The sequence below is a fragment of the Monodon monoceros genome, unplaced genomic scaffold (assembly GCF_005190385.1).
Source record: "Monodon monoceros isolate NGI ecotype Baffin Bay Population unplaced genomic scaffold, NGI_Narwhal_1 Super_Scaffold_6, whole genome shotgun sequence".
Lineage (NCBI taxonomy): Eukaryota > Metazoa > Chordata > Mammalia > Artiodactyla > Monodontidae > Monodon > Monodon monoceros.
This window is the reverse complement of record NW_021703783.1, coordinates 17,615,280-17,629,550: the sequence shown is the minus strand read 5'-3', so window position 1 is coordinate 17,629,550 and position 14,271 is coordinate 17,615,280. Positions and strand designations below refer to the sequence as shown.

At 36.1% G+C, this 14,271-nt stretch overlaps 1 protein-coding gene across 1 annotated transcript in view; it reads right to left on the bottom strand.

Moving 5' to 3' along the window:
- Positions 1–237: 237 nt before the first annotated feature.
- Positions 238–14,271, bottom strand: part of ETNK1 (ethanolamine kinase 1) — a 68,061-nt gene continuing 54,027 nt past the window's right edge. The window contains exons 7-8 of the mRNA XM_029205405.1: positions 1,383–1,456; positions 238–1,055 (exon numbers count right to left, since the gene is read on the bottom strand). Of these exons, the coding sequence (XP_029061238.1) occupies positions 983–1,055; positions 1,383–1,456 (147 nt within the window). The 3' untranslated portion in view covers positions 238–982. The remainder of the gene's footprint in view (positions 1,056–1,382; positions 1,457–14,271) is intronic.

The window sequence follows — 14,271 nt, the reverse complement described above, 5'->3', positions numbered from 1 at the left end:
ACAGTGTAAGGAATGAATCTGAAGAAGTAAAAAAGAATTAAACTAAATGACATTTTCTTGTTCCCAAGTATGATAAGCATTCTGTCTTTGTTTCAAAAATTAACAATTGCTGTACTAGCTACTATTTAATAACAAACAAAATATACAACATCTCAATAAGTAAAACAAAATTTTTGGTTAGAAACAATTTGATATAGTAAAATTTTAAAAACAAACTGTAACTTAAATGACCATATATAGTATATGAAAACATTATTTAATACAGATTTTGGTAACATAAAATCATCATATATCTATTCCAGGATTATATGGTAAATATTAATATTTATACTGCCAGACTATGTAGCAAGAGGGGAATTTAATTCTAAGATGTTCCCCCCCAAAAAATGCTTTCCAATACTCCAGAAAGATGTACCACTAGCATAGACAGTAAATGTACCTCACTCTCCTAAACAGATATTTTTCTATGAACATCTTAAGTTATCTAAACCAGTGTCTGGCATTCCAAGAGTAAATGATTCATTTAACTAACAGTGTGTCAAAATAAAAAGGTTACACTAAACACCTAAAATGTTTACTAAAATTAATGTTATTAAAGTAAAACTTAAAAGAAAATTTTCTCTGGAAAATTTTTGTTGCTTACACCCAATCAACAGATGAAACAGATGAAAACAGTCACAGAATTCATGTTAAATTTATAATAAATAATTAACATATAACATAGATTAAACTATCAAAGGATTAAACTGACATCTTTATACCTTTCTGCTGATTTAACAAACTTCTAACCCACCACATACTGAGAGCAGTAGGTGTATTTCTTAACATCATTCTATTTAAAAAATAAATTGGTTGTTTAGAAGCATAATTTGTAAAGCAAGATAACCAAATTAAAAGAATTTTAACATATACTGGCTTTTTGGAATTTCTTAAAATATCCACAAGTATTGTTCAGCTACTTAAGAATAATTAAATGTCTTCTTTACTCAGGCACCTTTAATGCAGTAACCTCAGGCTTCATCTTAAAGTATTGGTTAAAACGAACAATTGCATACCTATTGAGAAAAGAGAGTAACAACATAATTACAGCTAAAAACCTTAATCCTTTGTTTATTTCCACCCACCCGTTCTAAACTGATTTTTTTAAGTTTTTAAATTTTCAAGGGACATACTTTTAGTTTATTGCACCACCTACTGGACACTTTTCTAATACTGAAATCATTTAACAGATTATACCAGATTTCCTTGCAGACCAATTATTAAATGTATGCAACCTCTGCAACATTTGACTAAAAATAATAACTACAATGTCCCCTATAAATTCTAAATGTAAATCCCAAGAGTAGAGCCAAATGTAATGCATACAGTAAAATTAAACTTACCCAAGGAAATCAAACTCAATAGTGGAGTATTTGGCTTGAATCAAAGCCCACAATCCCCAAAAGAAATGTGAAGCCTAAAAAAAGGGAAGAAAAATCAAGAATTATGATAATGCATTTCTTTGTAAAACAAATATTAAATTGTAAGTTTCTTCCTTTTTCATCAACTCCATGAACAATACCTTCTTGATGCTTTTTTAACACAAAGTATCTAAAACACAGGTAATACTGAAGTGTACAGTTATCTGGATGGCTATAGACCACTTTTGTCCACAAAAGAGGTTACAATAAACTATAATCACTAAAAAATAAATAGAGCCCAGTTCCTGTATCCTGCTTTGTGTGGGCAGAGTTTGGCATCAGCACTGATACATGTTGTTAGTTAAGTGTTTTTAATGGGTCATAATTGCTAACAGGATTTCCTATAAAATACATTACCAAAGGATTTTGTTTCTTAAAATATATACAAAAAGGAAAATCCAAATCTCAAAAATAAAACATATACTGAAACCTGAAGATGTTCAGGGGGTGACAAATTTCTGAAAGCAATTTTTATTGACCCAACAATTCTGCGCAATCAACGATGATATAAAGTTACACAACTTATGTTGGAGAGAAATGAGTCTTAGGACTTAAAGAGTAAACAGATGACTGTATAATTAGGAGCTGCACAATAATTTTGTATGTGTGCTTTACAATCTATTTTCATTTAAACACGATATTTTAAGATTCTGAGGGAGGAACCAAGATGGTGCGGTAGAATGACATGCTCTCACTCCCTCTTGTGAGAACACCAGAATCACAACTAGCTGCTGGACAATCACTGACAGGAAGAAACTGGAACTCACCAAAAAAGATACCCCATATCCAAAGACAAAGGAGAAGCCACAATGAGACGGTAGGAGGGGCGCAATCACAGTAAAATCAAATCCCATAACTGCTGGGTGGGTGACTCACAGACTGGAGAACACTTATACCACAGAAGTCCACCCACTGGCGTGAAGGTTCTGAGCCCCACGTCAGGCTTCCCAACCTAGGGGTCCAGCAATGGGAGAAGGAACTCCTAGAGAATCAGACTTTAGAAGGCTAGAGGGATTTGATTGCAGGACTTCGACAGGACCGGGGGAAACAGAGACTCCACTCTTGGAGGGCACACACAAAGTAGTGTGTGCATCAGGACCCAGGGGAAGGAGCAGTGACCCCATAGGAGAGTGAACCAGACCTACCTGCTACTGTTAGAGGGTCTCCTGCAGAGGCGGGGGGTGACTCTGTTTCACTGGGGGACGGGGACAATGGCAGCAGAAGTTCTGGAAGAACTCCTTGGTGTGTGCCTTCCCAAAGTCTGTCATTAGCCCCACCAACGAGCCCAGGTAGGCCCCAGTATTGGGTTGCCTCAGGCCAAACAACCAGCAGGGAGGGAACCCAGTCCCACCCATCAGCAGTCAAGCAGATTAAAGTTATACTGAGCTCTGCCCACCAGAGCAACAGTCAGCTCTACCCACCACCAGTCCCTCCCATCAGACTTACACAAGCCTCTTAGACAGCCTCATCCACCAGAGGGCAGACAGCAGAAGCAAGAAGAACTACAATCCTGCAGCCTGTGGAACAAAAACCACATTCACAAAAAGACAGACAAGATGAAAAGGCACAGGGCTATGTACCAGACGAAGAAACAAGATAAAACCCCAGTGAAACAACTAAATGAAGTGGAGATAGGAAACCTTCCAGAAAAAGAATTCAGAATGATAGTGTAGATGATCCAGGACCTCAGAAAAAGAATGGAGGCAAAGATTGAGAAGATGCAAGAAATGTTTAACAAAGACTGAGAAGAATTAAAGAACAAACAAACAGAGATGAACAATACAATAACTAAAATGAAAACTACACTAGAAGGAATCAATGGCAGAATAACTGAGGCAGAAAAACGGATAAGCGACCTGGAAGACAGAATGCTGGAATTCACTGCTGCAGAACAGAAGAAAGAAAAAAGAATGAAAAGAAATGAAGACAGCCTAAGAGACCCCTGGGACAACATTAAACACAACATTCTCATTATAGGGGTCCCAAAGGAGAAGAGAGAGAGAAAGGACCCAAGATAATATTTGAAGACATTATAGTCGAAAACTTCCCTAACTTGGGAAGGGAAATAGCCACCCAAGTCCAGGAAGTGCAGCGAGTCCCATACAGGATAAACCCAAGGAAAAACACGCCAAGACACATAGTAATCAAATTGGCAAAAATTCAAGACAAAGGAAGATTATTTAAAGCAGCAAGGGAAAAATGACAAATAACATACAAGGGAACTCCCATAAGGTTAATAGCTGATTTCTCAGCAGAAACTCTACAAACCAGAAGGGAGTGGCATGATATACTTAAAGGGATGAAAGGGAAGAGCCTACAACGAAGATTACTCTAGCCAGCAAGGATCTCATTCAGATTCCATGGAGAAATCAAAAGCTTTACAGATAAGCAAAAGCTAAGAGAATTCAGCACCACCAAACCAGCTCTACAACAAATGCTAAAGGAACTTCTCTAAGTGGGAAACACAAAAGGAGAAAAAGACCTACAAAAACAAACCCAAAACAATTAAGAGAATGGTCCTAGGAACATATATATCGATAATTACCTTAAACATAAATGGATTAAATGCTCCAACCAAAAGACACAGGCTTGCTGAATGAATACAAAAACAAGACCCATATATATGCTGTCTACAAGAGACCCACTTCAGACCTAGGGACACATTCAGACTGAAAGTGAGGGGATGGAAAAAGATATTCCATGCAAATGGAAATCAAAAGAAAGCTGGAGTAGCAATCCTCATATCAGACGAAATACACTTTAAAATAAAGACTATAACAAGACCCAAAGAAGGACACTACATAATGATCAAGGGATCAATCCAAGAAGAAGATATAACAATTATAAATATATATGCACCCAACATAGGAGCACCTCAATATATAAGGCAACTGCTAACAGCTCTAAAAGAGAAAATCGACAGTAACACAATAATAGTGGGGGACTTTAACACCTCACTTACACCAATGGACACATCATCCAAAATGAAAATAAATAAGGAAACAGAAGCTTTAAATGACACAACAGACCAGATAGATTTAACTGATATTTATAGGACATTCCATCCAAAAACAGCAGATTACACTTTCTTCTCAAGTGCCCAGGGAACCTTCTCCAGGATAGGTCACATCCTGGGTCACAAATCAAGCCTTAGTAAATTTAAGAAAATTGACATCATATCAAGCATCTTTTCTGACCACAACACTATGAGATTAGAAATGAATTACAGGGAAAAACACATAAAAAACGCAACACATGGAGGCTAAACAATGTTACTAAATAACCAAGATATAACTGAAGAAATCAAAGAGGAAATAAAAAATACCTAGAGACAAATGACAATGAAAACACAGCGATCCAAAACCTTTGGGATGCAGCAAAAGCAGTTCTAAGAGGGAAGTTTATAGCTATACAAGCCTACCTCAAGAAACAAGAAAAATCTCAAATAAACAATCTAACCTTACACCTAAAGGAACTAGAGAAAGAAGAACAAACAAAACCCAAAGTTAGCAGAAGGAAAGAAATCATAAAGATCAGAGCAGACATAAATGAAATACAAACAAAGAAAACACAGCAAAGATCAGTAAGACTAAAAGCTGGTTCTTTGAGAGATAAACAAAATTAATAAACCATTAGCCAGACTCATCAAGAAAAAGAGGGAGAGGACTCAAATCAATAAAATTAGAAATGAAAAAGAAGTTACAACAGACACCACAGAAATACAAAGCATCCTAAGAGATTACTACAGGCAACTCTATGCCAATAAAATGGACAACCTGGAAAAAATAGATGAATTCTTAGAAAGGTATAACCTTCCAAGACTGAACCAGGAAGAAACAGAAAATATGAACCAACCAATCACAAGTAATGAAATTGAAACTGTGATTAAAAATCTTCCAACAAACAGAAATCCAGGACCAGATGGCTTCACAGCTGAATTCTATCAAACATTTAGAGAAGAGCAAACACTCATCCTTCTCAAGCTCTCCCAAAAAACTGCAGAGGAAGAAACACTCCCAAACTCATTCTATGGGGCCACCATCACCCTGATATGAAAACCAGACAAAGATACTACAAAAAAGGAAAATTACAGACCAATATCACTGATGAATATAGATGCAAAAATCCTCAGCAAAATACTAGCAAACAGAATCCAACAACACATTAAAAGGATCATACACCATGATCAAGTGGGATTTATCCCAGGGATGCAAGGATTCTTCAAAATACGCAAATCAATCAATGTGATATACCATATTTACAAACTGAAGAATAAAAACCATATGATCATCTCAACAAATGCAGAAAAAGCTTTTGACAAAATTCAACACTCATTTATGATAAAAACTCTCCAGAAAGTGGGCATAGGGGGAACCTACCTCAACATAAAAAAGGCCATATACGACAAACCCACCACAAACATCATTCTCAATGGTGAAAAACTGAAAGCATTTTCTCTAAGATCAGGAACTAGACAAGGATGTCCACTCTCGACACTATTATTCAACATAGTTTTGGACGTCCTAGCCACAGCAATCAGAGAAGAAAAAGAAATAAAAGGGATACAAATTGGAAAAGAAGAAGTAAAACTGTCACTGTTTGCAGATGACATGATACTATACATAGAGAATCCTAAAAATGCCACCAGAAAACTACTAGAGCTAATCAATGAATTTGGTAAAGTTGCAGGATACAAAATTAATGCACAGAAACCTCCTGCATTCTTATACACTAATGATGAAAAATCTGAAAGAAAAATTAAGGAAACACTCCCATTTACCATTGCAACAAAAAGAATGAAATACCTAGGAATAAACCTACGTAAGGAGACAAAAGACCTGTATGTACAAAACTATAAGACACTGATGAAAGAAATTAAAGATGATACAAATAGATGGAGAGATATACCATGTTCTTTGATTGGAAGAATCAACATTGTGAAAATGACTCTACTACCCAAAGCAATCTACAGATTCAATGCAATTCCTATCAAACTACTACTGAATACCTAGGAATAAACCTACCTAGGGAGACAAAAGACCTGTATGCAGAAAACTGTAAGACACTGATGAAAGAAATTAAAGATGATACCAACAGATGGAGAGATATTCCATGTTCTTGGATTGGAAGAATCAATATTGTGAAAATGACTATACTACCCAAAGCAATCTACAGATTCAATGCAATCCCTATCAAATTACCAATGGCATTTTTTACAGAACTAGAACCAAAAATCTGAAAATTTGTATGGAGACACAAAAGACCCCGAATAGCCAAAGCCGTCTTGAGGGAAAAAAGCAGAGCTGGAGGAATCAGACTCCCTAACTTCAGACTATACTACAAAGCTACAGTAATCAAGACAATATGGTACTGGCACAAAAACAGAAATATAGATCAATGGAACAAGATAGAAAGCTCAGAGATAAACCCACGCACCTATGGTCAACTAATCAATGACAAAGGAGGCAAGGATATACAATGGAGAAAAGACAGTCTCTTCAATAATGGTGCTGGGAAAACTGGACAGCTACATGTAAAAGAATGAAATTAGAACACTCCCTGACACCATACACAAAAATAAACTCAAAATGGATTCGGGACCTAAATGTAAGACCAGACACTATAAAACTCTTAGAGGAAAACATAGGAAGAACACTCTTTGACATAAATGACAGCAAGATCTTTTCTGATCCACCTCCTAGAGTAATGGAAATAAAAACAAAAATAAACAAATGGGACCTAATGAAACTTCAAAGCTTTTGCACAGCAAAGGAAACCATAAATAAGACGAAAAGACAACCCTCAGAATGGGAGAAAATATTTGCAAATGAATCAACGGACAAAGGATTCATCTCCGAAATATATAAACAGCTCATTCAGCTCAATATTAAAGAAACAATCAACCCAATCCAAAAATGGGCAGAAGACCTAAATAGACATTTCTCCAAAGAAGACATACAGATGGCCAAGAAGCACATGAAAAGCTGCTCAACATCACTAATTATTAGAGAAATGCAAATCAAAACTACAATGAGGTATCACCTCACACCAGTTAGAATGGGCATCATGAGAAAATCTACAAACAACAAATGCTGGAGAGGGTGTGGAGAAAAGGGAACCCTCTTGCACTGTTGGTGGGAATGTAAATTGATACAGCCACTATGGAGAACAGTATGGAGGTTCATTAAAAAACTAAAAATAGAATTACCATATGATCCAGCAATCCCACTATTGGGCATATATCCAGAGAAAACCACAATTCAAAAAGGCACATGCGGGCTTCCCTGGTGGTGCAGTGGTTTAGAGTCCTCCTGCTGATGCAGGGGACACGGGTTCGCGCCCCGGTCCGGGAAGATCCCACATGCCACGGAGCAGGTAGGCCCGTGAGCCATGGCCGCTGAGCCTGCGCGTCTGGAGCCTGTGCTCCGCAACGGGAGAGGCCACAACAGTGAGAGGCCCGCGTACTGCAAAAAAAACAAAAACAAAAAGACACATGCACCCCAATGTTCATTGCAGCACTATTTACAATAGCCAGGTCAGGGAAGCAACCTAAATGCCCATTGACAGATGAATGGATAAAGAAGTTGTGGTACATATATACAACAGAATATTACTCAGCCATAAAGAGGAACGAAACTGAGTCATTTGTTAAGACATGGATGGATCTAGAGACTGTCATACAGAGTGAAGTCAGAAAGAGAAAAACAAATATCGTATATTAACGCATATATGTGGAATGTAAAAAAATGGTACAGATGAACCAGTTTGCAGGGCAGAAGCTGAGATACAGATGTAGAGAACAAACGTATGGACACCAAGTGGGGAAAGTGGCGTGGGGGGGATGGTGGTGTGATGAATTGGGCGATTAGGATTGACATGTATACACTGATGTGTATAAAATGGATAACTAACAAGAACCTGCTGTATAAAAAAATAAATTAAATAAAATTAAAAGAAGAAAAAGAAGCAGACTCACAGATAAAAAGAACAAACTAGTGGTTACCACTTGTGGGGGTGGGCAATATAGGGGTGGGGGAAAAAAGGGTTATCATGGGGTTATATGAAGTCACGTGTGTGAAACTTTTGGAAATTGTAAAGCACTACAAATTTTTTTAAATCTTTCATTCAATAAAAAATTATGTACAATTAAAAAGAAAAACTGGCAGTGTTTCGGTCAGTTCAGTAAAGCTACACAGAAAAGACTGCCAAGCATATGCTGGCTCCTAGTTTTTATGCCTTTTGTGGTTCAGATGCATTTCTTTCATTCTGATTACTTAGGAAAAGTTATCTCCAGCTTGCTTCTTCCCATTAGGTTCTGTCTACTTTACTGTCTTCAATTTATCTTGTTTAATGACAGATTTTTAAGGCAGTTGGTATTTTACTTTTTTAGTCATCATTCTTTTTATATCCCTACTTATTACATCTTATTAGAAAACCTATTTTGTTCTGTGTTTCAGTTTTTTCTGCTACATATTTATGAGGCTTCCAACTGGCTTTCTCTTTGAAAGCATTAAACAGAATATTGGTATAAATTATATTGTACATACAAGCAAAAATAAAATAGTTGCATGTGTACCTTTTTAACATTTACATAGATAGATATTTGGCTTACATTCATCTCTACCTATGCATCTTTTGATTAGCTATAATCCACATCCAAATATTTAGACCATCTGTTCTCATATATTGAAAATGGATTGATCTATATTTTTCCCTACTGGAATCGTACCTTACTATATATCCAGCTTTAATTTTCATATCTTTCTATAGTGGTCAGATTCTACTAAGTTTTACCATTGCATTGTACTCCTTAGCTTTTCTAGGCTGGGACTACACAACACTGCATTAAACAGAGTTAAATATTTGATAATCTAAAAAAAAAAAAAGTTTCTGATAACACTAAGACTTCACTTCCCAAGAAATACTCTATTCTAACTAGAAATACTATAACTAGAAAAAAATTACTAGGTGTGTGGTTGTAAGCAACTTAATTAACCCCTCTGTACGTTTGTTCTCTCATCTGTAAAATGCAAGTGAGATATTATAATTTATAATAAGATATAGACATTTGATCTTCATTCACTGTTCCTGGCTCATAGCTCCTTGGACTTTCCTAAGCATAGAGCAACTGGAAGCATCTTTTGTTACAATATTTGGTCTTTTGTCATTGGTTCCTGAAATAGTTCCACAGCTATAATGTGAAAGGAATGTCTTTGTTATTCTTAACAAGCCCCTTTCAACCACATGTTAATGAGGTATCTTTTGGAAAGCCCCTAAACTTGAGGGCTGGTTGCCAGGGGAACTAACCACGTGATTAGAAGGTTGGAACTTTCTGCCCCACCACCTCCAGACTTCCAGGGAGGGAAGAGGGACTGAAAACTGAGATGGCCAGTGGTTTAATCAATCTTGCTTTGGTAATGAAGTGTCCACTAAAACCTAAAAGGAAGGAGTTTGGAGAGCTTCCATATTTCGTGAACCAGATGACCTACGCACATGTTGGGAGGGTGATACACCCGAAACTCCACAGGAACGTAAGTTCCTACACCCAGGACACTTCCAGACCTCACCGTACTATACCTCTTCATCCAACTGTTCTTTTGTATCCCTATAATATCCTTTATGATAAACTGGTAAACAAATGTAAACGTTTCTTTGAGTTCTGTGAGCCACTCTAGCAAATTAACAGGCCCCAAGGAGGGAGTTGTGGAAGCCTCCCATTTAAAGCCAGTGGACTTGCGAGTGGCATCTAAAGGGGCAAGGGGGCAGTCTTGTGGGACTGAACCTTTAACCTATGGAATCTGACACTATCTCCAGGTAGATAGTGTCAGACCTCAGTTAAATTTGTAGGACACCCAATCACTGCCTACTGAGAACTAGAGAACTGATTGGCGTGTGGAAAAAAAACCACATCGGAGCAGCTGGCATACAACAAACGTTCAATAAAATGTTAATTATTAATTATATGAAACCAGAATGACAAAAATGATGAAGATTTTTTAAAATGGTCTTCTTTCTGTCTAAGGAAGTGTCTCAGGTATTGAAAAGTGATTTATGAGATGAGATGCCTTCCTTCTTTTGAAAGTCTAAATCAGTGGTTCTCAAAGTGGTCCATGAATCCGTGGAAGACTCTGAGGCCCAAAACTATTTTCATAATAATACTAATATGTTACTTGTCTTTTCGACTATGTTTACATTTGCAATGATGAAAAAGCAATACTGGGTGAAGCTCCTGGTACCTTAACATAAGTCAAAGCAGTGGTACCAAAATGAATTAGTATAGTAGTCTTATTCTTCACCACCACCACACACTCACAGTACAAATCCAGTCTCACTAAAGAATGTCCTTTAATAAAGTCCTTTAACTATTAATTTTATTAAATCTCCACCCCTGAGTACATGATATTCTGATATTCTGATATTCTGTGGGATATGATATAGGAAGTACAAATAAAGAATGTCTGATGCATACCCAAAGCGTGAAGGCTGTCTCAGGGAAAACCACATATGACTGAGTTGTGACCTAAACTTGCACATTTTTAATGGAACATCATTTTTACTTGAAGAACAACTGACATATGAACTAGAGTTATTAGACTTGGGTATTTGGCAGACATTTCTCAAATATAAAAAAGAGAACTTGTCATTTCAATGAGAATAAATGACAGTATTTGTTGCCAATGACAGACTTTGACTATTCAACCTAAAATTAGAACTTTGGAAAATCTGTATTCAGCTCTGTGAGCTTATCAGCTTCTCAATAAAGTACCTAAAACTTTTCTGATACTGGTGGTGATATCAATAAATGTGATTTTTTAAATATCATATAATGAGATGTATCAACTTTTAGAAGATCTATACAGCTCAATAAATCCATATTTTCCAAATAACTAATGAATGACATTCAAATTACAAAATCACACATTGGTAAAAGAACCATTCACAGTGCAAGATAAACTAATGGAGTTTAATGTAATAGAATACAAAAGTTAACTTATGTGTTCAGATTGAACATTACAAGTAACCTTTAAGAAACCATCACTTGCTGAGTTTTGGTGAAGCATCAAAAAAGAATATCCACAATTCCCTGAAAAGGCAAAACACTCCTCTTTTCCAACAACCCTATGTGTGCGAAACAGGACTATCTTCATATACTTCAACCAAAACAATACATTGTAAGAGATGAAATGCAGGAGCAAATATGAGAATACCGCTTTTGTTATGCCAGACATTACAGAGGTTCGCAAAAGTAAAGAATTATGTCATCCTTCTCACTGAAGTGTTTTTTGATTTGGAAAATAGCTATTTTTCATTTTTAAAATGCTGTTTATGTTAACATGAGTTTTTTAAAAAAACATGTATTTAATAAATATTTTGAATTTGTTTTAATTTCCAAGATGGTAAATACTGATAGTTAAACCATATAAACAAAATCTCATAGAGGTCTTCAAAAAAGTTTTTGAAGCGTAAAATAAGGTACTGAGACCAAAAAGTTTGAGAACCACTAGTCTTAATCACCTCAGCATATTCTAATGATATAAAAATCGTCTGCAACTGGTGTCATAATCTCTTCCTGTTAGGTGGGTTCTGTAGTAGAAAAGACTCAAATCAGGGGACATTCTACACCTAAAAATAGCAGTGCTGGCAAATGTATTTCTCAATTTTTGTTCATATAGTAATGGAAAATAACTAAATAATTCTAAACTAGAGAAGCATTATACATAAAACTTCATGTTTTTGGTAGGTAACACCTTTTATAGGGTGAAAAATTTAAAATTTATATGTAACATTAGACTCATAAACAAAGGGGAAGTGAGGAAATAGCCCATTTGTCATTTTGCATTCTCCAAAATGGCAAAGAGAGAATATTTAAGTACAAATAATATAATAATCTGTGATTCTATGATTTACTAATACTACTTCTCTCAGATTTGGAAGTTATGGATATGTAAGTCTATCAAAGGGTATTTTAATTCCTAGGCTACCCACATCTGTTGCAAAGAAAAATTAAAAGCTTTATATGGTGAACAAATAACTAAAATGAATCCTCAAACTGTTTCCTGAAAACCTCAATATAACTTTAATATTTTACTTAGAAAGAATCTGAAGTCTGCCAACAATGTGTCTAAAAACTCCTCAAAGCTTAAAAAACACCTGTATTCCCTATTTGGTTTTGTAATGCAAATACCTACTTTTGTTTGTCATCTCCTCAACATTAATTAATTATAGTAAACAATTAATTAGAAGTGAAATCTTTTAATACTGAGGAAGTTTGATCATACCGTTTACTGAACATTTATTTATTTAGAACATTACCAAACATTTACCAAACAATAAACATTTACCAAACATTTATTTATTTAGAACAGCTACACCTTGATCTTATTCAAACCTCTTTTCCTCCCTTATCAAAACAGCTTTATAATGTATGTATGTGCTGTCTTCTTCATGACAAGTGATCAAGGAAAGAGGAGGAAACAGTATTTAAGACACATCCATAAGGAACAAGAGGAACTTGCCAGAGAGTACAGGGAAAAGGGCATTCTAGGTAGAAAGGAATAATCTATACAAAAGCATACAGGCTTAAAACACCCTGGAGTGTTTAGAAAACAAGATGACTCTGCCAGAGAGGAGGTGGTAGGTGAGAAATTTAGTGGGAAATAAGACAATTTGTAGATGCTATCATTTGGATTTCATTCTGTAAGTCACGGGGAGTCATAAAGTAGGAAAGTGACACAATCAGATTCATAAATTAGATTCTAGTTATTAGAAAGAGCACTTTTAAAATATACAGTGTGAATTACAGACAGAAAAAACCTGCAGGTAAAGAGACCAGTAAAGACTAACATATGTGAGAGACAAAGGCCTTAATCAAAGGTCATGCAATTAAGGAGAAAGGGTTGGAATTGACAGAATTTTAGAATAGAATCTGAAAATAGAAAAAATGTGAGAAGAAGAGGAACACATGAAAAAAAATTCCTTCTTTCCTGGTTTGAGAATACAGCAACAGAATGGACAGCATTTTAATTAAGTCAAGATAGTACAATAAAGAATAAAGAATGGGACAGAGGATAGGATGTAGAAAATAAACTTCAAGTTTGGACGCCTTGTGGTCAAATACTAATGGGACCCTGGATAGATACAGTCAGTACAGATCTGGAGCCTGTCAGTGGGATCATTAACAGAAAGGGCAATAAAAGCCATGGGACTAGATCACCCAATAGAAGTATATAAAGTGGGGAACTCCCCAGCAGTCCAGTGGTTAGGACTCCATGCTCTCACTGCTGAGGGTCTGGGTTCAATCCCTGGTCAAGGAACTAAGATCCCACAAGCCGTGTGGCACGGCCGAAAAAAAAAAAAAAAGTATATAATGTACATAAAATGAAAGGAGGGAGGCCCAAAATCCGAACACTAGGAAACACTAGCATGTAAGAGGGTTGGAGGAAGAGTAAGAAGAAAGAGGAGCCAGAGAAGGAGACAAGCAGGAGGGCACAAAAGAGGAAAACCAAGGAAGAATGGGACCACAAAAATTAACGAAAGGAAAAATTGGAATCGATGGAAAATAATGTCAAATGCTATGGACAGATCAAGTAAGATAAAGACTGAAGAGTTTTAACTGGATTTAGCAATTATGTCATTATTGTTAAGAAAACCCTATATTCTCTACTTTAAGATCATGTTTAAATAGAATAAATAGAAACAGCAGGCATCCTAGGACCAACTGGAGAGCATGTCATTAATTTAACCAACAGTTCGACTCAAAATAGACGTCAAAACAGCAGGTAAAGAAGTCACATTTCAGCACACCCTCTTA